At 48.3% G+C, this 22,828-nt stretch overlaps 1 protein-coding gene across 8 annotated transcripts; it reads left to right on the forward strand.

The window, feature by feature from the left end:
• Position 1: 1 nt before the first annotated feature.
• On the forward strand, positions 2-22,686 carry LOC117890999 (probable lysine-specific demethylase 4B). 8 transcript variants are annotated; one of them, XR_004648608.1, is made up of 11 exons: positions 2-718; positions 10,277-10,790; positions 10,870-11,208; positions 11,279-11,410; positions 11,497-11,690; positions 11,767-12,029; positions 12,132-12,512; positions 13,287-13,745; positions 15,353-17,669; positions 18,607-19,146; positions 19,778-19,915. XR_004648608.1 is itself a non-coding variant. In XM_034796149.1 (11 exons), exons 2-11 carry the CDS (start codon positions 10,359-10,361, stop codon positions 19,785-19,787), a joined length of 4,050 nt encoding a protein of 1,349 aa, XP_034652040.1. In that variant the 5' UTR covers positions 3-718; positions 10,277-10,358; the 3' UTR covers positions 19,788-19,915. The 8 variants fall into 8 exon arrangements, 5 of the variants coding, with proteins under 5 accessions (XP_034652040.1, XP_034652039.1, XP_034652041.1 ...); XR_004648609.1 differs by having other exon boundaries at positions 18,607-18,819; XM_034796149.1 differs by lacking the exon at positions 18,607-19,146 and having other exon boundaries at positions 3-718; positions 15,353-16,641; positions 17,119-17,669.
• The last annotated feature ends 142 nt before the right edge of the window (positions 22,687-22,828 follow it).

Genomic DNA, 22,828 nt, shown 5'->3' on the forward strand with positions numbered 1-22,828 from the left:
ACTGGCCACACTATTAATTGCTTTATTTTTGCATCACGAAATAATTTTGCAAAACTCACAAAAACCTTAATTAAACAGACAAGTTGTGAATTGCGGTGATTGTTTTAAACGTATACTTGTTCCCGCAGTGCTGCTGACCACAATCGCCATTAAAAGTGTGCTTTAAAACCGCGTTTTGTGTGTGCAACGAGAGGAGACGCTTCTGATAAGCAGCAGCGCCATCTTCGTCTTCTTATAAGAATGCCTGCAACACACACGGCTACCAAAATGTTTGCTTACATTATGAAATGACAACACAGCGCAAAAACTAAAGCTAACGCTATTGACGCCGCCCGCTGCGCCTGTAGGGCAGTGCCACCCACAACTACAACAAAATCCACACAGACATGTGCAGCGCGCAGCTCTAATCTATTGTAAATAAACTGCGTCCACAAGCGTCTATTGTGAACGGGACACATACTCTCGGTCACGTACGCCGCTGCCGCCAAGTGTTCGGATTCGGTTGCGTTCCTCCTGCCTGCTTCTGCCTGCCTGCTGCTTCCTCGTACCCACGCAGTGTGTGTGCGGGTGTGACGCGGTTTTACCTGGAATAAAGTTTTGCTCAAATCTGCAATAAAATATGAAATAAGTCAGCGGAGAACCATCGGCCCAAAGCATGTGAAGCGGAGCAGAGTGCTATACATCCTCAGCAACAGCATCATCAAAGGAGAAGTACGGGGTAAGTTGTGCAAAATTAATAAATCTCTTTTGGGGATTCGTTTCCCATGGGGGGCGTCTTCCAGTTACAATTTTATGCGGCCAGAGCATTGTGCAAAATCGATTTTTCAATTTGAAAATGGCTCATTCGCTGCTCTTTCATGTGTCTCTCTCTCTTCTTCCTCTCTTTCTGTCTTTCTGTCTATGTGTGGCTCGGGGGACCACTCATTGCATTGCTCGCCCTTTCAGGCCTTAAATTAATTGCATTAACTTGGGAGGAAGCTTTCAGGGGGGGATTAGCATAGGGTTGGGAATGCGTTTAGAATGCGAAATTCTTGATTTTAAATTGACTTTGAAAAGTTCTAACCATGAAAAGCAAACGACAATGCAGGGGAAAACCTTTCAACTAAGTTCCCCTCCTTGTGCCACTCGCCCTTTCTGGCTGGGAATTTGTCTGCTCTATTTGGCGACTTGATCTGAAGCTGTTGTTGTACCCCTGGGAACCCCTACCCAGCAGCAGTGCTTCTCACACCCACACTCACCACAAAACCACGCTATGCCCCCGATAATGACTTCTTTTAGCCAAACAAAGACACAAGCAAATGTTTGAGGAGGACCAAATAAAGGCAGAACCCCAGACAGGATAACGAAATCAACTCTTTCGGGACACAAACAACTGACCTGCGACAAAGGCAAGGCAGAGGCAAAGGCAAAGCCAAATGGAAGCAGCGCCGTCAAGGGAGAAACATCTGCCGCGGTGTCTGAGCGTCTGCATGTTACCTGCCCCTTGAACGATGCATGGATGATTGGTTGGATGGATGGTTGGATGGATGGAAGGACTAAAGTTCAATGTACGCCTGCGCAAATACAGTTCACAATGGGCACGGCACAGGCAAAGTGCAGCTGCCCTAAAAGGGGAAGACAGGCAGACGGACGGAGACAGAGCGAATGTCAGGCTGGGAAGTTGTGATTTTGTTGTTGTTGTCAGCACATCCTTCTTGACGCTGGTAACCAGAAGCCCCTAGGCGGAAATCTCCAAATGGTTGCTACAGTTATTGTTCCGCCTTCCGTCTGAAACTTTTATGTAATCTCTCACGATCGGAATCGGGATCGGGTGTAGTCGTAGACGCCTGCCCCGTCCTATCCTGTGCGTGTAATACCGGTTTCTGTCGTCCCTCCGAAACACAAGTTGTTCAGAATGCAATTTGAAACTTTACCCTCTTTTGGGGTCTGGCTACTGCTGAGCCTTGGATTGGGGGCCCTCTTCCTGTGTCCTCACACTTGTGCATGTCCTATGCCTGTCCCACGGGCCTACGGGTTCTGGTGTTGGGTTACAGCTCTGCGAGAGAATATGTTTGGAAAGCTGCTCCTTCAGTTGAAGTTTTTTATGCTGGTTTCTGGCCAAAGCAATGAAGAAGAGAAAGGCAGCAGCATTTTGGATCTGGATGATGATGCTGGAGCAGCTGTCTGCTGGGATCTGCTGGCTGCGTCTTGTCATCGTTGTGGGTCCAATAAAACTCTCGGAATCCTTACACACACGCACACACAGAGAGAGGAGACAACCGCAGACAATCAATCGAATTGGGTGCCACATTCAAAGAGCAGATGCCAGGCTCTAGTCCATCTATGTTCGTGGCACATGCCACAGGCTCTAGCGGAGAGCTCACGTTGAGAAGGAAGGCCACGGCCTGGACAGATGTTACAGTCGTAGGCCCTAGCCACGATACGAAGTAATCAATGCAACAGCAGGCAGGCCGGGCCAGACCAGGCCGATCCCTTCTGTCTCTCGGCCTCAGCCTTCTACCTTTCAATGTGCAACGGCTGCCGGCTGCAACTCGAAGTTAGACATCGCTGCACACACACAAGAGTCAGTTTAGTTTCACATTTTCAGTGCATTTTACGGCCAACATCTGTCCTTGCAGTCGGTTTATGCTTCTCCTTGGACAGCTGCTCAGTCGCTCGTTTGTTGCCTTCAGAGCTGGGGCCCGGACTGCCTTGCTGCCCGTTCGTATAAGTGCTGTGCGTGTGCAGGTGTGTGTGTGTGGCAGTGGTATTTTTGGGGCATGCCACACATCCTTGCTGCCGAGCCTACAACTACCCACTCAGACGACGCACTCGACGATTGGGGGATGGATGGATGGTTGGCCAAAAGTCAGCTGTTTTTGCGCAATGTTTATAAACAAAAATCGTGCGGTGCCAGAGTAACCCTTAGACATGTCTGGGCATATATTTTTGGAATCACCACCGCCGACACTCTGGCAGAGACATGGCCAGAGTCAGAGTCACAGGCAGAGGCAGAGCCAGAGCCAAGGCCGGAGCAACCACCGACCGACCTACATATTGGCGCACTGGCACTCTGAAACTCTGGGCCACATGGCGCACGGGGTGGTTCCGCTCACACGCAGAGCTCTTCTGGTTCTTCTGTTCAGTGGCCTTCTGTAGGTGCAAGGACGTTGGGAAAACCCCCCCAAAAAGAAAAAGTAAACAAATGGAAAGCAACCCCAGCCCAGTAGTCGTCTGGCACCGACAGTATCCGCTCTTCTGGTTGCTGGTCTCTGGTCTCTGGTCATGTGTTTTAACCCACCACCTAACTGATGGTTTCTGGTGGCGTGTGCCAGTGGCCTGTGCCAGTGGCCTGTGCCTGTGCCGGCATGTCATCCATCCACACAACATCTTCGTCAATTTTTAGGGGTTTTCCCAACAAAAATACGCAATCGAAAACCAAAACAGAGCAGGGATTCATTCGGTGGTAGTTAGAGCATGGAGCGCAGTCCGTGCGCTCCCATTCATAAAACATAAACAAACCCCCGTGCAAGCGGCGCTTATGAGCTGTGCTGTGCGAGCACTCACTCGCATTGTTTGCCCACACCGACCACGGTGACGATTACGATTGCGATTACGACCTGGACTAGGACTACGACTACGACCACGACCGTGGTAGGTGGTGTTCCGGGGAGTCAGGTGCACGGACAACCCTCGACGACGAAGTGGTAACAAGTTGGTAGCTCAACAGGTTCCGGGTGGTTGAGGATTCTCACTGGGTGGGTGGCTGTTTTTGGGCCGATTGCAGATTGAGGGTATGTAATTAATACAAGTGTGGGGGTTACGTTATGGCATTGACCCAATCCGATATCCCCCGAATGTGAAATGGAATGGAATGCCTTTGCTCGTCGTATTTTGAAGGGTTGAAGGTCATGCATGTCCTTACCTATCCTTTACCTATGAATGCTGATGTTGTCCAGGGTTAGGATCAGATTGGAGCATTCCTGGCACAGATTTCCCTCAAAAAATGTGGAAAGATTTTGTAGAGCTTCGCTGATAATCGCTGCCTACTTTCGTGGGTTCAAGAATAGAAATGGAAATAAGCATTGGAAGAGATTCGGTGTGAAAGACCGAGTTCTTCTTTAGAAATTGGATTTATCCTGTCAATCAATAAACAAAACTTGAATCTCTTCATGTAACACAATAGTCTTAAGGCAACTTTAAGGAAATCTGAGCTTCATTATTATCCAACGAGACCTTCTACCATATTCTGGCCCTTACGTTCCCATTGTAATCCTAACGTTGGCCTTCTTGAAGTTGTCGCTTAGTTTGAACAAGTGGCCGACAGGCAGCCATGGCCTGGCCTGGCCTCGTTCTACATTTCAGCCTAAGCAACAGATCTGAATCTGAATGTGGAGCATTATGTTTGGAGGATACCGGAGCCTGGCTCCTCTTCCGGCTACTTCTTTTACTTTCATCCAGCGGGATGTCCAAGTGGCAGCCTCTTGAGCACGCGCCTCCTGAAAATATGACAAGTTTACCGTTTTTCTGTGTACTTTGATATAATTTTACGGTTTTGCTTTGCGCTTTCCAAAATGGCGACAATGGATGACCAATAAAAGTGGTTGGGTGCGGGGGGACGACGGACGCAGAGATGCGAAAAACGTTCAAACCCAAGCGAACAATGGCGGACGAGGCGGACGTCGTAAAAGAGAATTAATTAGATTGCGGCGGCAGCTGCTGGGCGTACGTACGGCAGCTGAGCGAGAGCGAGAGAGCCCAAACAACGGCAAACACTGAGGAGAGAACTTAAGCCAGAGAGCAATAGAGAGAGAGAGAGACAGAGAGAAAGAGCGCGCAGCGAGTCTGTGGTGCGCTGAAAGCCTGCAACTGTAAAGTTGTCATGCGCTTTGACGGCTTTGGACTGCCTCTTGCTCTGTCGTCGGTATATTCCGTCGTTCCTTTTCCTCTACTTAATACACAACAATAACAAAAAATAATGGTCGCCAGGAGTATGAGGATACACACTAACACAAACGCACACACACTTGGCACACGCATAGAGTGAACATAAAATGTAACGAACGCTAAAGCAAAAACAAAACAACGGCAAGCGGCACAGGAACCAACGCAAAGTGACAGGGGGGAGAGACAGAGACACAAAGAGAGGCACAGGACACAGCACACAGCACAGGCAGAAACGAGGCAAAGGCAACGGCAAAGGCAAAGGCAAAGCCAAACAGTTGTGCAATTGAGATAAAGGACAACAAAAGGGAAACTTGAAAAAGGGGACGCGTGCTTTGCTTTTTGGTCGGGTCGATGTCGCTGTCGCTGACGACGCTGCTGCACAGTGGTTGTCGCTAAATCAAAAATGGTTAAAAAAAAAATAATTGTGGTTTTCAAAATTCAATGCATTAGAATTACCTAAATAGAAGTGTACAAAATGGTTTCAACATTTTATAAAACTTATTAGGTATATCATTAATTGATCGATGAACTTTTCTATTACTAAAACCTGAAAAAGTTTCACCATTTTGGTATATTTTCTATGTTACATATTCTTTTGCTTTCGTTTATGTTCCTGTTCTTGCCCCACTGTTCCTAACTTCCGATGCGAACGCGCGTGCTAGTCGTCACAAAAGGATATAAAACAACAACTGCAAAGCAGCAGCAGCAGCAGCGTCAGCGCCAGCGCCAGATCAGGAGTTGGAGAAGGAGCAGAGGAGAGCAGCGCAGGAACAAGAAAAAAAGCATAAATAATCTTGTAGTTGTTGTCGCAGCTGAGGAGCCAGGCTCGAATTGAAATTTTATGAGAAATTGTATTAGAGAAATGCTTTGTTAAATCACACGAGACACGGACGGACACGCACACATGCATATGCATACGGCGCAGAGGCATGCGTGCGTGTGTGTTTTCGTTCGTTCGTTTCGTAGATGCACAAATGGGAAATGGAATTGGGAATGTGGCAAAAGGGGACGCGCATTATGGCAGTCTCTACGTGTGTTCTTTTGACGACGTCATCGCCGCTGCTGCTGCTGCTCTGCTGCTGCTGCCGCTCTGCTCCTGCTACTGCCGCAGTTGTTGTTGGTTCCTGTTTTCGCTTTTTACCGTTCAGTCAATGACCACATTGTGTACACAAATGCAGGCGCTCTCTCTGTGTAGTGTGTGCTTGTGTGTATGTCCTGCCGGAAGTTGAAGCCGCCGTCTGGTCATTCTCGCTGCTTTCGTTCAAGCTCTCGCTTCGATAAGCTCTCCCCATGTCGCTCTCTCTCACTCTCTCACACACTCTTGGTTTGTTCCGCTTGAGCTACTTTTGAAAAACAAGTATTTGCCGTCTCGCAGGATCTGTGTGTGGCTCCCCTTGTTCACTCTCACTCTCTCTCTTTCCCACTCACACTCCCATAAAAAAGTGCTGCGTTTCCCACTCGCTTTTTTCTTGCTTTTGGCTTTGTTGTAGTCCTGCAGCGCAGTGTGGCCCATTCCTATCATTCTGCGCATACTGTTCTCTCTTCTGGTCACGCTTTGATCCTGCCGTTCGCCCGCTCCCCACGCTCTTCCTGGCTTCTCCCCCTTCCCTGCATAGGCGTTGCCCGGCTAATGACATGTTGTAAATTATATTTCTCCTCAGTATTTCGTACGCCGCTTCATGCTGCCATAATTAAGGCTCGGTTCGGCTTCTTTCGCCATTCGCCTTGTTTCGTTTCATAAAGTTCTTTATGGTTCGTCTGTTGGTTCTTTTTGTGTGCAGTTCCCCTGCCCAGAAAGGGGGTCCCAACTCTGACGTAATTACTGCAGTTTTCGATATCCTTTCCAGTTGCAGATGTGCTAATTTTCATGCTAAATACTTGCGCTTTCTCGCCTTTTTTCAGTTTGATCTGTTCTTGTGATAAAAGAACTTGCTCCCAGATATTTTATCTGATGCTAGTAGCCGATCGTGCTTGTGGGTTGTATTTCTTATCTAATCAGTTGCCAGATCGCACAGTTCCACTGTGAAAAAAACAAATCAAAAATGCTATAATTGCTTTACATCTAATTTCAAGATTTATCTCTCAATTCTTGCACAAATTCCTAAAAAGACATGTTCAACTCGGGATTTTCCCTGCCTGTTCCTTCAGCGTCTTCTCTCGAATGTATTCCCAAAATATTCATCAAATTTCATGACATCTGAAACCTTCTCAAGTGTTTGACAAGGTCCAGAATTCAAGTGGACGGACTCCTGCCGTTAGGTTCGTTGTTTACCTGCCTCTGATTTCTGATCACACGAGATTATGCAGATCTTCGCCAAATATAAATCTCTGACAAAACGAGGCCCAGACACTGCATAATGAGGGCTAAGCCCTTTGCGATTTTGCTGCCGGCTTAGTCAGAGAGGCATCATGAAACTAGAGGTAGAGAGAGAGAGAGAGAGAGCGAAAGAGACCTAAAGGGGAGCCCGAAATGCGAGGCGAAAGCGTTGCCAATGGCGAATGCATTTTCCATTCGGCACGTCTCGTTTTTGCAACACACACATGAAAAGCAGTTTGCCAAATGGTAAAAGGAAAAAGGAAAATGCATTGTTTGACAGATGGATGGATGGCTGTGGATGTGGATGTGGATGTGGATGGAGGGACCGGGCCTCAGGGGACGGAGTGAAAAACAACTGCCAACTGCCGCTTTTCCACATTTTCCCTCTTCCATCATTATCCTGCCAAACTTGTTTGCTCTCGCTCTGTCGCTGCCGTCTCTGTCTCTGTCCCTTGCGCTATACCAATTTTCCTTTCAAATTATGCTTTGACCAAAGCATTCGCATTAAAAGGACAACGCTCTCCAGCTCCTGTATATCCTGTATTTGTGTGTGTGTGTGCGACTGAGCGAGCGAGCGACAGAGCAGAGCCGAGCCGAACCGAGCTGTGCTGAGCGAGTGAGTTCCATCGACGGCTGCGTCGCCATCGTCCTGGCATCAGGCTGTGGTTCAGTTTCCTCTCGCAGCTCGAACAGCACAGACATGCCGCTGGTCCGCGCTCGCCGTGTGTGTTTATAGTTCGCATATAAGAGCCAGTTAGCTATATATACATGCAGCCCAAACATATATTTATATATATATATTGATACTCTCGTGAGCCACCGCCCCCCGTCCCCGCAAATATACAACCATTAAAAAAAGCGAGAAACGAAAGAAAGAAAACCAAGTCAAAGACTGTGGAAAAGGCAAGACAAACGACGCCATTTGATAATCAAATTTCCAAACAAAAAATTTAACAAAACCAAAAATCGAATCACACACAACCAAAGTAAACCCAATCAAGTTTTGTTTAAACAAAAACTACATAAATAGAAATTGTGCAACCAAAGTTCTGTGAAAGAAGTAAAAAAAGAAAAGAAAAGCCAGTGAATATATTTAAGGATATATTCGAGATGCAAATGCAGATTCAAATAATGTGCAATAAACTACGAATCCTGATAGAGCAGTGAACCACTCACTGGCCACTTCATAGACCAGACCAACTCTCAGATACTCGAAGACCATTTTTGCCATTTTGTTGGGATTTACACAGCGAGCGAAACGAAAAGGAGAAACTGAATAATAAACCAAAAATACAAAAAAAAAGAGAACGAAACGAAACGAAACAAAAACCCATCGAAGCACATCACAAGTGAGTTCTAAATTTCATCTTTCCATACAAAACACACACACAGATACTCCTCCTGTAAACACACACACACACATGCATATATCCCAGTCATCACTCGCCCCACTTTACTCGTTGCTTTGCCCACTCGCCCATTATGTTGTATCCTGCCTGGTCCTCTCTCTCTCTCTCTCACTCACTCACTCTCTTACGCTCTCTCCTGCTCTGTGTCTACTTTGTGTTTCGCTCAGTCGAATATGGAAAAACGAACCCAACTAGCAAATAGTTTTGCGCACTCGTCATTATCCTTCGTCATTGTTCCCCCCTCCGCTCCCCTCCCTTTCCCCTACATATCGTTGCTGCTCCGCTCTCTTCTCGGTGTCTCTGTCCCGCTCGCACACATTGAAACCTCATCGGGTGGTGGTACAGTTTTCTGCGTGGCCCAAAATTGCGTAAATTTTCATCTAGTTCGCGCTGGGATGTCTCGCACGGCGTTGCTTGTCCTCGCTCCTTTCTCTGCTGCTGCTTTTGCTGCTCCTGCAGAGCTTTCAATCTGTTTTGGGCTGACAGTAAAATCGAAAAACAAGCGGAAACCGGAAAAGTTGTTAATACGAATACAAATACAGATGCAAGATTATTGCTTATTGGACGTTTTGTGTTTTGGGAAGCATGCAGAAGGAGTCCTGGGCATTAATTGATTGCTCCTGGCTGTGTGGCATGATTTATTGCGGCATCATCCATTCTCTTGCCATTTCGTGTATACAGAAATACGTTGCGAAAAGTGGGGAATGGTAGAAAAGTATACCTGAAATTAAGTAATTTTTAATGTGTCGTCAAACATAAACGGGCATCGGTTCAACTGTGTTTTTCGCTCTGTGTATTGATAAGGAAATTAATGACTTTGAATTGGATTTTCAGCTTTTATCTAAGGTCTAAAGTTAATGGTGAAATTATGCACGATAAGCGTTGAACTTTGGGTCTTCGATCTGCAATTATTGTGTACCATTTTCATGGATTTCTTCCTACATTATTATTATACTTTTTATTTAACAAAAATGTACTAAAATTTGCAGCTTATATCAAAATTTCAGCTAGTTTAAGGATACGTTTTATGATCTGTGATATACGATACGAACCCACATTCTACATGCTACTAACGCTACAATATCTAATCCTTAAGATCAATGCACTTTCTTTCTGATGGGTTTCATCCAGTAACAAAGAGCGGGGCAAAGGGGAATGCCGCTGCTGCTGTCTGTTGTCTAGCATTTTGAGGAGAGTGCAGAACGATCCTCTCCTCGAAACAGCGCGCAGAGCGGCACACACGAAACCAACTGCATATCCTGCCAGCCTCTATACACACGGCTCGAATGGCCTGCTGTTGCCCCTGCCCCCGTCTCGGCTGCCGCTGTCGCTGTCGCTGCTGCTGCCTCGCCCATTCAGGAAAAAAGGCGCACGAAAAGTTGCAGCTGTTCTCTTTCTGTTTGCTTTTGTGGCAGGCACCGATCCGATCCGATGCGATGCGATCGTTCAGCGGCGGGGCAAGCAGGCAAACAGGAGGCACAGGCACTGAGACCTGAGACTGTGGCAGGGGCAAAGGCAGGAGGCAGGAGGCATCTGCTACGGATTAATGGGCTCTGCGAGTGCCTTGAGAGTGCCTACAACTGATGAATGCGGGAGTTTTAATGCCTCTCTGCTTTTATCACAGTTCCAGGATCGATCGAAATTAGGCGAAAGAAGAGAAAAAACAGACAAAGAAGGGAGACAGTCAGAGAGAGCCTTTCGCTCAAATGAAAATGTCTGAAATACCGCGCATCATGGTCTTCCGACCCACCTGGGAGGAGTTCAAAGACTTTCCCAAATACGTGGCCTACATGGAGTCACAGGGCGCCCACAAGGCTGGGCTGGCCAAGGTGGTGCCGCCCGCGGAGTGGATACCGCGCCGCAGCGGCTATGCCGATTTGGATGCCCTGAATGTGACAATTCCCGCGCCCATCTGCCAGGTGGTGACGGGCAAACAGGGCTACTACCAGCAGATCAACATACAAAAGAAGCCGCTGACGGTGAAGCAGTTCAGCGATCTCGCCAGCACCGAGCGCTATGCCACGCCCAAGCACTTTGACTACGAGGATCTCGAGCGCAAGTACTGGAAGAATATTACCTATGTGGCCCCCATTTATGGGGCCGACGTCAGCGGCAGCATCACAGATCCCGATCAGGATGTAAGTTGTTTGAGTTTGAGTTTGAAGTTTCTGTTTGGGGGGCTTTGTGACCGACCTGTTGTTGTCCCTCATTTGGCAGAGTTGGAACATCAACAGACTGGGCACGATACTGGACTACGTGAACAAGGACTACAACATACAGATCGATGGCGTGAACACCGCCTACCTCTACTTTGGCATGTGGAAGACAACGTTCGCGTGGCACACCGAGGACATGGACCTCTACTCGATCAATTATCTGCACTTTGGTGCACCCAAGACGTGGTATGTGGTGCCGCCCGAGTATGGCCGTCGGCTGGAGAAGGTGGCCAATCAGTATTTCCCGGCCAGCTACAAGAACTGCAATGCATATCTGCGCCATAAGATGACGCTCATATCGCCGCAGATCCTCAAGCAGCACAACGTGCCCGTCAGCAAGGTTAGCCCATCCAGAGAGAGTGTGTTCCTCCTTCCTAGCTAAGTCCCCGCTCTACCCATTCCTCCTGCAGATCACACAGGAATCGGGCGAGATTATGATCACCTTTCCCTTTGGCTACCATGCGGGCTTCAATCATGGCTTCAACTGCGCCGAGTCCACAAACTTTGCCATGGAGCGCTGGATCGAGTACGGCAAGCGAGCGGTAATACCTCCCCCTGCCCAGCCCCTGCCCTGCCCTGCCCCTGCCCGCACTTGGGACTCATGCGCGTGTCCTTCCATTCCTTGCAGGTCCAGTGCACGTGCAGCAACGACATGGTCAAGATCTCCATGGACACGTTCGTGAAGCGCTTCCAAAGCGATCGCTACGACATGTGGATGGAGGGCCGGGATGTGGGTCGGCATCCAGAGGATTCCACTGGGGGTACAGCGATCACGGCCGCACCGCTGCCGCCACACCTCGATGTGCTGCTGTGTGATAAGAAGTAGGTTTCCTCCCAACTGCTTGGTCTGTGGCCTGCCCCCTCTGACACTCCCCGTTCTCCCACTCTCCCCCCGCAGAATGAAGAAGCAATGCAATCCCACCATAGCGAAGAGCTTTAAGGAGCGCAATCCAGACCTCGATCTCGATGAGATTCAACAGAATCCGAATGTGCCCGACGATGTCAAGGCCATGCTGAAGGAGAGCGTGCTCACGCTGGACACGGGCGACCTCGCCATCGAGGCTGAGGGCGATTATCCGCACGAGGATGCTGTGAGTCTGCAGAGTCCGGCGGACTTTAAGACCAAACAGGAGCTGCTCGAGTACATGGATGATGGGACAGGTGTGTAGGCCAGTCCCTAGAGTCCACGCAACAGAACTGACTTAAGAATCTTCTCTTTGCTTTCTTTCGCTATTTTCTCTTCCGTTTCTCTCCCTTTCGCAGAAGACGATGACGAGGAGGAGGAGTTTAAGCGTCGCAAGGCGAAGCGGCGCTACGATGCGGACTACGACGACGATTGGCTAGCCTCCCACCATCGCCGCACCAACTCGCGGAACAGCAGCCGCGGCCGCAGTCCGCGCACCAAGGACGAACGCTCCACATCGCCAGCCTCCTCCACATCCTCAACATCGCGCGGCGGACGTCGCGGCAAGGGCAGCGCGACGACTCGCAAAACTCCTTCAAAGCGGAAAAAGGATTCGCCCGCTGCAGTGTCGCCGGCTGCAGCAGCCACAACACTTGCCACAGTGGCAGCAGCAGCAGCAGCATCAAATTCAACAACAACAACAGCGACGGCAACGACGGTGGCGGTTAGCAGCGATGGAGGTGAGAGCAGGAGCTTCATAAGCCACTGCACCACTGCCACATCCATATAACCAACGCAATCCCATCATCAATCATCAATCGTGATCCCATCATCATCCAGATCCAGTTCCAGTTCCAGTTCCAGATCCTTCCCAGACTCTCCAGCCAACAGCACTCTCCCCATCCATCATCACTTCCCCGTGGATGGGTCGCAGGCCGTCACTCTTTCGTGGCCTCCGACAATCCCGCGACAAATGTAAATAAACTTGAGCCGCAACCAGCAGCTGTCATGTGTTCCCCCAGCCCTTTGTATCTTGTATCTTGTAGCTGTTGCTTGTGTTTTTAACCGATAATACCGATACCGATACCAATAGCTCTGTTCCATATTCTGTTTTGTTCTATGAAAATCTAGCTGTAAGTGCGCCCAGCAACAAACAAATATACGATCACGCTTTTAAAACTATGCTAAAAAAACTAACCAAAAACCAAAACTGTTTTACTAAAACCTTCCACGCCGCGTAACAACCTTTAACCCCCAACGCTACAACGTGGTGGCTGTTTGGTCTCCCTGTTTGGGCCTTCGTCTTCAGTGTTTTGTTCTGCTTTCGCTTGCGATCTCGACTCTGCTGCTGCTTACACCCAACACTCACACCCATTGCCCCCTGCTCCCATTGCTCCCATGTCCTTTCATCTCTCTGTGTCTGTGTGTGTTTACAACTCATATTAACCATTCGATACATCTCTGCTACTGTAGCTAAAACACATATTAAAACCTCCCCGATTGCCATTTTCCAGATGCCAAAAAGGAGCAACAATCGCTGGCATTCATGCAACAGCCTCGCAAATTCGAGGGCAAAATACCAAAACTAAGTCAGCCAGCAGCAGCAGCAGCAGCAGCAGCTACAGCGACAGCTACAGCTCCCACAGGCGTAGCAGCCACATCCACATCTAGTCAGGATCAGCAGCGCATATTCTACATCAATATGTTGCCCTCAGCCAACACGCTCAATGGCATTCCACAGCAGCAGCCTCAACAGCAGCAGCAACAGCAGCAGCAGCAGCAGCAGTATGGCAGCACCGATGGCAATGTCTATCAGCTGCAAAACGAAATACTCTGTGATGCAAATGGACAGGCCGTAACGGCTGCCACAGCCACATATCAGACGACAGTGCCGAGCAGTCCCCAACAGCAACAGCAGCAGCAGCAGCAGCAGCAACAAAATGTTGCTGTTAGCGTGGCCAACAGCGCTGCCGGTAAGTGTCTTTTCCGTCATTATTTTATGTTGTGTTTTGATTCCTTCTTAACTTAAGTGTTCCTTTGTTTGTTTGTTGGTTGTAGTCTTTGTGTTTGGTTTAACTTTTAACCCACTTTGTGTACTCGTAATTGGTGTCACGTCGAAGCTCTCAGAACTAACCGAACCACACACACACACACACATGTGTACATACGCATTTGACTAGTATTCGTAACTGTTTTTATTTGTTTAACATTCAAAAATAATTGGCCAAAAATTCAAAGTTCAACTTCCAAAATTAACTCGACTTTATTTCGTAAGTGTCTGCATTTCATTCCATCATTCATGCCTCCATCAATCATTCCAACCATTCAGAATATTCGGAGGATCTGTTCAACTATTCAATTATTGTTTGTAAATGTTTTCTCTTGTGCCCAAAATTTACTCGCTCCACTGCGAAGAATATCCAATGATTGTTTCTTCCATTTGCGGTGCTCAAAATGATTCAGATTCATCCTCCCCCTCAATCGAATGACAATCCTTCACCTGATTAACAAGTTCCGAAAATGCTTTTCCAACTAAAAACCAAAATACTCGTGTTTAATTTTCCGACACGACACTCCTCCCACTGCCACATTTGGTCCGGTCTGTGTGTGTCTCTGTCTCTCTCTCTCTACTCTCAAATGTCAAAATATTTCCATCAAAAAATCCAAATAAATAAATGCACATATCATTTCCGCAGCGGAAACTCCGTGCTGTGCGCGTTGAAAATGGCTCAAAAATTATTATATTTCATTTATGCAATTATTAGTTGTATGTATTATTTTTATTTTAGTTTAGTTTAAGAGTTAATTCAAGTTCAAATGTGGCGCGCGGGCTCAAGTGTGACCAGCTGCACAGCCGAAACAGTGCTGCCCAGCCATGCGCAGATGGGTAGCACTGGCGCCGCGTTTTGGTCTTTTATTTATTTTTGGTTATTTCTTAGATTTGCTTTTATGATTTAAGTTAATTTTAGTAAAGATATTTATTAGTATATGTCTGTTTTTATTTTTTCCTATGTTTCTTTTTTATTTCTTGTCTGTGAAGCAAAGACACTATCCGTTGGCAGGAGACTTCCTCCTGCTGCAACGTTTGGCCAATTCACAAATAAATACTTTGCTCTGTCCTCTGTTGTACACTTAGTTTCTGAAAGTATTTATCTTATTCGTTTTCCTTAGCGTTTTGCGAGTACTGTACCAGAGTTACGATTACGATTGCTACTTAAATATATAAAACTTAGATTTAAGTACTGCAAAAAAACACAAATTCTACCGACAAACAAAAACCAATCTCTCACTCTATCTCTCTCTATATATTACCTATATATTTTTGATATATCTAAAGAAGGTCCTGCGCTGTATGTGTATGTATTTGCATATGTACCAGCGGACATTGTACGAGTAGTTATCATTTTGCACTACATTAGCTTTTGATTTCGATTGATTGATTAACGATTTTCAATTTGAATTCCAATTTCGATTACGATTACCGATTGATTTATTGATTTATGCAAATATTACATTCAAACACATCTTTTATGAACCAAACCGAAAATGTATTTTCCAAAAAAAAATATATAAACAAAAGACAATGTGGTCACAACTATTAGTTCGTCCTCCATCCTGCACACGAACGGCACCACCGCCCACACGAACGGAGGAGGGGGCGGAGGCGGAGTGGACACCAACGAACATCAGCAGCAACAACAACAGCAGCAGCAGCACCATCATCAGCCACAGTACCACTACATCACCACCACTGGCGAGGACGGACAGACACCGACGACCATAGTTTTTGAGAACTATAATGGCGGCATGCCCACATCTGTCGCGTCTGCCACACCCACGCCAGTGGCGGTGGCTGCCTCGCCGGCGCCAGCAACGACCACGACCACGGCGCTGGTCAACACGGACGGCACCATCATCGAGTTCGATGGCAACACCTACGAGGAGTACCATGTGCTCAAGAGCGAGCCGGGGAGCAGCGACTGTTTGAGCAATGGGAGCAGTGCCGTGGCGGCGGACATCATCAAGTACGAGCCGCAGCATGTGGAGGAGGATGACGAGGAGAGTGGCCTGCAGGCGAAGTACGAGGAGGAGGGCCTGCAGGTGAAGTACGAGGAGCAGGAGCAGGACCTAGACCAGGGCCAGGACTACGAGGAGTATCAGGTGATCAAGGCCGAGGTGGAGGCAGAGGCGGCGGAGCAGGCGGCCGGCACGGTCAGCTACACCATCACGAGTCTGCCCGACGATCACGGCCAGCCGCAAGCCAACTCCGGCGAGCCCAATGCCAGCATGGTGCCCAAGTCGGGTTCAGCGGCGGCTGCCAAGCAGAAGCGCAAGCGGAAGACGCGCGTCATTGCCGAGGACGAGCAGGGCGAGTACCTGGAGAAGATGAGTGTGCGCGGGCTGGACATTGCGCGCTACGAGCACATCATCGACGGCGTGGCCTACTGCCTGGTGTGCGCCAAGAACGAGATCTTCAAGACGTTCAAGAACAAGTACAGCTTCCAGCGGCACGCGTACCTCTTCCACGAGGGCCAGAACCGCAAGATCTTCGCCTGCCCCATCTGCAACAAGGAGTTCTCGCGCCCCGACAAGATGAAGATGCACAAGAAGGACAAGCACGGCGATGTGCCCATGCCGCCGTCGGCCACCACCACGCCCCTCAAGGGGGACGGCACCCCGGCCGCCAAGCGACCGCGTACCTCCCGCACCCCACGTGTCCGCAAGTCCAAGGCCAGCGACGCGGGCACACCCACCGGCACGCCAGCCAAGAAGCGCCTCGCGCAAATCGACAGCGTGCTGGACGATGTCCAGAACTCGGAGGGCATCTCCGTGCCCCAATCCCAGCACCAGCAACAGCAGCAGCAGCAGCAACAGCAGCAGCAACAGCAACAGCAGCCCATGCAGCACACGCTGACGACGACGCTGGCGCCCACGACGACGCAGCCGCAGCAGCTGCAGACGCTGCCCTCGCTGGACTTTAGCGGCATGATACTGCCGGGCGGCGCTCAGCTGGCCCTGGCCAATCCGGGTGCCAGCAGCTCCATGACCCTGCAGCGCGGTGCCACCACGCCGAACGGCGGACAGGCGGGGACGGGGCCCACCACGACGCTCATCTACTCGAATCAGCTGGAGCTGCAGCAGGCGCTGTTGCAGCAGCAGCTGCACGGCCAGAGCATTATGATCCAGGACCAGGCGGGCAACCTCGTGCCCCTGCAGCTGGACGGCAGCCAAACGATATACACGACGGCGCCGGCACCGCAGCAGCGAGCGCAGGCGACGACGGCCACGTACCAGACGACCCAGCCGCAGCAGCAGCAGCAATTGGTGCAACATCAGCAGCAGCAACAGCAGCAGACGGTGGTGAAGGTGGAGGGGCAGTCGCAGCCCCACTACGAGATGGAGAACGTGACCTACCTGAGCTCCACGGCGGCGGCCACGCCAACGACGGCCGAGCAGCAGCACCAACAGCAGCAGCAACACGTGATTGGCACCGTGCAGAGCTACCAGATCCTGACGCCCGATGGCCTGCAGAGCTTCCAGCCCAAGCTGGAGCCCGGGGAGCTGGGCGACCTGTGCCCCTACTCGCAGTACACATTCCAGCCCACGCTCAATGCCAACGCCCTGGACGCGCACACGCAGCAGCAGCATCACCACAACCAGCAGCACCACCACCACCAGCAGCAGCAGCAGACACATCTGCTGCAGCAGCAACAGTTCGCCACCCACAATCCGCACCAGCAGTTCATGGAGCTGAAGAACGAGCTGCTGATCAAGGGCAGCGACGCGTACGCCCTGGACACTGGCTCCATGTACCACCTGCCCTTTTCGCCCACGTCGATGATCAATGCGGTGAACGATGTGAACACATCGTCCCTGCTGGAGACCAAAGAAATTAGGTAAAAACTTCCGCTAATCCTTCTCCCTAATCTACTCTCTCTCTCTACTCCCCCACTTTTAGATCTGTCACTCTCTTTCTCTTTCTCTTTGTAACTCGCTCGTCTAGTATCTTTATCTCTCTCTTAATCTTTCTCTTAAATGCTCCTCTATCTGTCTCTTTCTGTTGAATCTGTTGCGTAGTCGGCGGCGATGCTGCAAGTCGCTTGTGTACCGTTGTCTTTCCTATATTTCCACGTATTTAGTGTTGAACAACGCCGTTGTACCATATGCTACTAAACACAAGAACAGCAAAGAACAACTAAAAGCCGAAAGGCAGCCAAAGTGCAACGAAATGAAATGAAACCACCGAAAAAGCCGTACATTAAGCATTAACCAACCAATCAGTTTAGTTTTTAAACTTAGTCCTATGCATATTATAATTTATTTAGTATCTATTATTATGTTGTAACCTTTAGACTTACGCATACCATACATATATTTATTTAGTAGGCACTTTTTGCTTCTTTTTTTTGTCATTCGATGTACCGATTGATATGCCCACGATATTTGCCAACATTTTTTGTGCATTTATTTATTGTTTTTCACACACCCCCCACCCCCCCGCACTCTACGCTGTACATTCGAGACTGTGCGTTGTCTCTGGCTTTTTTGTTGCTTCCTCCTCCCGCTAACATTCCCGTTTATCCCGCCTAACACCCAAGTTCCTCATTCCCAGTTCCTTATGTGATATAATCAAACATTGTTGGCCTGTTTTTGTTCCGAGAAAATAAGTTTTGTTCAAATACGTTTTATACCTCAATGCAATTTTGTTCTTTTTCTTTCTTTTCTCTTGTTTTATTTTATGTACACACAACCAACCCACCAACCAACCAATCAATCAATCAATCAACCAATAATATAAACCTCGCGTATGATTTATTCTGATAACGAAAACAGCTACGATATATCAGAGGCGGTGCTATTAGCCCTCTGAGCAATCTGAAACGCCATCGAAAGCTGCAGCCAAAGTACCAAAAAATATAATTTAAACAAATGAAAATTAATAAAACCATAAACATCGAGAGTGAATAGCAAAATGCCTGCTCGAGAGCGAAAGCAACGCAAATGGAAGCCGGTGCAACCATCAAAATATGTATACTTCTAGAAAAAGTATAAAAAAATACCCAAAATACTCACTGTCTCGGCTCATTGATTTAGTACATTCGCTCATTCAATCAATCAAGCAGTCAACCGATCGATCAATCAATCATTCCTCCATCATCACTTGTTGTGCCTGTTCCTCTCTCTCTCTCTCTCTCTATTTCTCTCTCTCTCTCTGTGTGTGTCTCTTTTGTGTGCAACAACTGAAAACTGAATACCAAGATCCGCTCATCACGAATAACACACACGAACACACACACTTAACCAATATATAACATAACAAAAATAACAACACACATAAAAATAAAACAATTAAAATTGGACATTTAGTGCAAGGTATGTGTACTTTTATTTATTCGTCTTTTTTCGTTTTGTTTCTCGTTTCGTTTTGTGTTTTGTGTTTGCCTAACCGAATGTCATCTCCAGTGTCCCTCTCTCTCTCTCTCTCTCCACCAATTGGCTCTCTCTTTGATCCTCTCTTAACGATACAATAAGGGGTACTTGTCAGACATGCATGTGCCAGAGTTGCATTTGCAGCATGCATGTGTGAATATTGTTATTGCAAAACGGTAAAAAATAAACGGGGGAATCGAGCGCAGGCAACCACAACACACACATCCCCCCACCATACATTCGATCATCCATCACAAAAGCCATCCATCCATCAGTCATACATCTAAGTACTATTTTTAATTTACTAACCCAGATTAACACTGATTTAAGCCTATCCCCCCCTAAATTAACCAAAACGAAACCATAAAAGCAGAAGAAAAATTGAAGCAAAATTGCTAATGAAAATATTTTATTTTACTTTTTTTCTTTTTTCATCCAAACATAAAAAAAATATGTAAAATAATTTTACGTTCGTCCGTTGTTTGTGTTATTTCTTATGATTTGCACACGAAACAAAAATTCATCAACATGCGACATGAAACACACAACAACAACAACAAAACAACAACAAAAGGTTCTTCTAAACACCAACAAAACCTCCACAACCAAAACTCCAAGAACCACAAGCAGAAGGCAATGTTCAAGCGGCCATACACACCCAGCATTCACAAACCCACCAACAACAACACCACCACCACAACCACCACCAACACGAATCACGAGAACCATCAGAACCACCGTCCCCCAAACACTGATGACTTGCAGCGTCGCCAGGCGGAAGCGAATCGCAGTTACCACGAAGAGATCGTCCTGAAGCAGGCACAAATGCGTGCCCGCAATCCCGCCAGCAGCACAGGTTGCAGCTTCGTCGACAAGTTTGCCGACTTTGTGACGCACAAGAACAGAATGCCCATGCCCCAACACCAATACCAATACCCCCCTGCCAAACAACAACTCCAGTCCCATGCCGCCGCCGTGCCGAAACCACGAACTAATGCAAATGCTGTCTCATCTCTCATTCCTCCCTCCCGCAATGCAACGAACAGTGGAAGCAACGCCAACGTCAGCGCTGGAGCTGCTAGCAACTGTGTCTCTGTGGTGAGCGGCAGCGGAATCAATGGCTTCAAGGCCGGAGCCAAAAAGACGCCCGTGATCCTGCTAGCTGCCCGCGGACCCGGCAAGCATGCGCCCATCAGCCTCATCAATGGCACTGGCAAGGCCGGAGCGGGCGGTGTCACGTTGCTGCGCGTCAATGCACAGCCCCAACGCAATCAGCGGCAGGTCATCGTCGCCCCAGAGCAGGTGCAACAGCAGCAGCAACAGGTGCAGCAGCAGCAGCAGGAACTGACTGAGGAAGAGGCGGAACAAATGGAGCTGGCGGAGGAGGAGGAACTCGAGGAAGATCTGGAGGATGACGATGATCTCTCCTCTTCCACCGCTCAAATCCTACGCAAATTCCGCATACCCAAGGGCACGGCCCTGACTGCCAAGTCCGGGGACAATTACCTGGCCATGCCCACGCCCACACCGTCGCCCCCAGGGGGCGTCAATGCGGGTGGCTCCGCCGCTGATGTTGGCAATTACATTGAGAACGAAGACGACATCATCGAGGAGCTGCACGAGGATGATCTGGTCGAGGAGATCATCGACGAAGAGCAGTGCGAGGAGCAGCCCGAGCTGGAGGAGGAAGAGGAGGAGCAGGAAGCGACGACGGCCGACCACGATGGCCTCGACCTGAGCAGCCAAAGCCAGGCGGCGCCACAGCCAGTGGTAACAAGTGCCCCAGCGACTCAGCAGCTGCTGCTCACCTCCGCCCCACAGCCGCCTCCCCTACAGCTGCAGACGGTGAGCTCCAACGGCACGGTGACGTACCTCAATCTGCCACCCAACACGATCCTGCTGCAGTCGGCCGATGGCAGCATCATAGCAGCCACCCAGGTGCCGCATCCGAACAAGGCGGGCCAGCATCAACTCATTGCTCTGCCGGGCAATGTGGCGATGGCCGAACCGGCGCCCCAGGCCACAGCGGCGCCGACGCAGACGCTGCTCCTCACGGCCGACGGCACGGCCATTCCGATAATGACGAATGTCGCGACCCAGCAGCAGCAACAACAGCAGCAGCACCAGCAGCAACAACAGCAACAGTCGGCTGCTGCTGCTGCTGCCCAGCTGTTTGCCGCGTAGGGGCTAATGGGTGGCCAAATGGGTCGATTTTTGAACAGCGCCACCATAATGCCGACCACTTATTTCTTTTAAGAATCGCCGCCAATCGATGAATTAAAATGTCTGACAGATCCATAAATGATGTTGCTCATGGGACAGGGCTTCTCGGAGCCCTGTCTCGTCAGCAACATTTTGCCCAGAAACCGATTGAAATCGTCGCATTTGGCCACCCACCCATGGATGGGGCAGATTGGCAATTGGGGGGAACACGGGCAATAGAAACAGTTTAAGAACAATACGAAAAAAAACTCACAAAAAGCCAAGCTAAAAAAACTCTTTGATATTACTACAATGTTGGATGTGCATAGAAAATTTATTTTTATACATTAAAAATCGTGAATAAAACGGGGCAAATCAAATGTTGTTCAACACACCCAAAAAGACACACACAACAAGTAACAGATAACACAGTGTTGTAAAGGAATCAAATATGTACATTTCAAAGGCAAAACTTAAGTTCATCTCTACATATAGCTATACATAAATTATTTATACGAGTTAAGGTTAGCATTAAATATTAAGTGCAAAGACGAGACACACACCCAAACCAGTTGTAACTACTCGTATTACCACCGCTGCCCACCCCAGTGGGTCGAGCGCCGGAATATGTTTAGCCTAATTTACGATTAGCATTTCGTATTGTATCGTGTATTCACTTCTCACTATCTAAGTATGTATGGATATACATATGCATACCTATGAATATAATTTTGTTCCTTTTTACGTATCGAGAAGTACATGGAGTACTAGTATTTCGCCACTAAGTTCCACAGAATCTATTTATTTATTCTTGTTAACGCCCCCGCAGACCACCCATGAGTTCGTACAACCGTACAGCGTCGCGTAGTCCCTTTGTCCTTATGGTTTTTCTTTTATCATGTTGCATATTCTTTACGTCAAATATTATAACTACATATGTATGTACATGTAGATGTATTGTGTGTATGTTTTATCTGCAATTCTGTTATGCCATTCATCTAAGAGTAAGCGAATTCAAGCATAGCACTGACCGAAACCGACTTTTAAGTTTGTAAACTCCTCCTCCGATCACGATCACGATCACCCTCTCACCCATTTGATACTTAAGGCTAAAGTAAAGTATTTTTTCATATGATTACAGCCCCAACTAGGTTAAGCGCCCCACACACACACACACACACACACACACACATAACATAACATTAATGGAAGACAATGATTTGAAGCGTATATAAATAGCTGTAGCCTAAGGAGACCCACACAAACAAACAAACAAATAAACAGTTAAGATTAAAGAGAGTTGCACTTCTTGTAAGATATACTTGTAGGTCTTAAGGTCTAACAATAAAACGAAGCTAAACGGAGAAAATGCGAATTAAAATCAGCATCTCGGGCAGCCTACACAATATGTATAATAACGAGT

The sequence above is a fragment of the Drosophila subobscura genome, chromosome E, assembly GCF_008121235.1.
Source record: "Drosophila subobscura isolate 14011-0131.10 chromosome E, UCBerk_Dsub_1.0, whole genome shotgun sequence".
NCBI lineage: Eukaryota > Metazoa > Arthropoda > Insecta > Diptera > Drosophilidae > Drosophila > Drosophila subobscura.

Excerpts from the sequence above, each read along its gene's own strand:
- LOC117890999 (XM_034796148.1), top strand. The coding sequence starts at position 10,359 with ATGAAAATGTCTGAAATACCGCGCATCATGGTCTTCCGACCCACCTGG. Across the intron at positions 10,791-10,869 it reads TCACAGATCCCGATCAGGAT|AGTTGGAACATCAACAGACT; the intron begins GTAAGTTGTTTG and ends CTCATTTGGCAG. Across the intron at positions 12,030-12,131 it reads GTACATGGATGATGGGACAG|AAGACGATGACGAGGAGGAG; the intron begins GTGTGTAGGCCA and ends TCCCTTTCGCAG.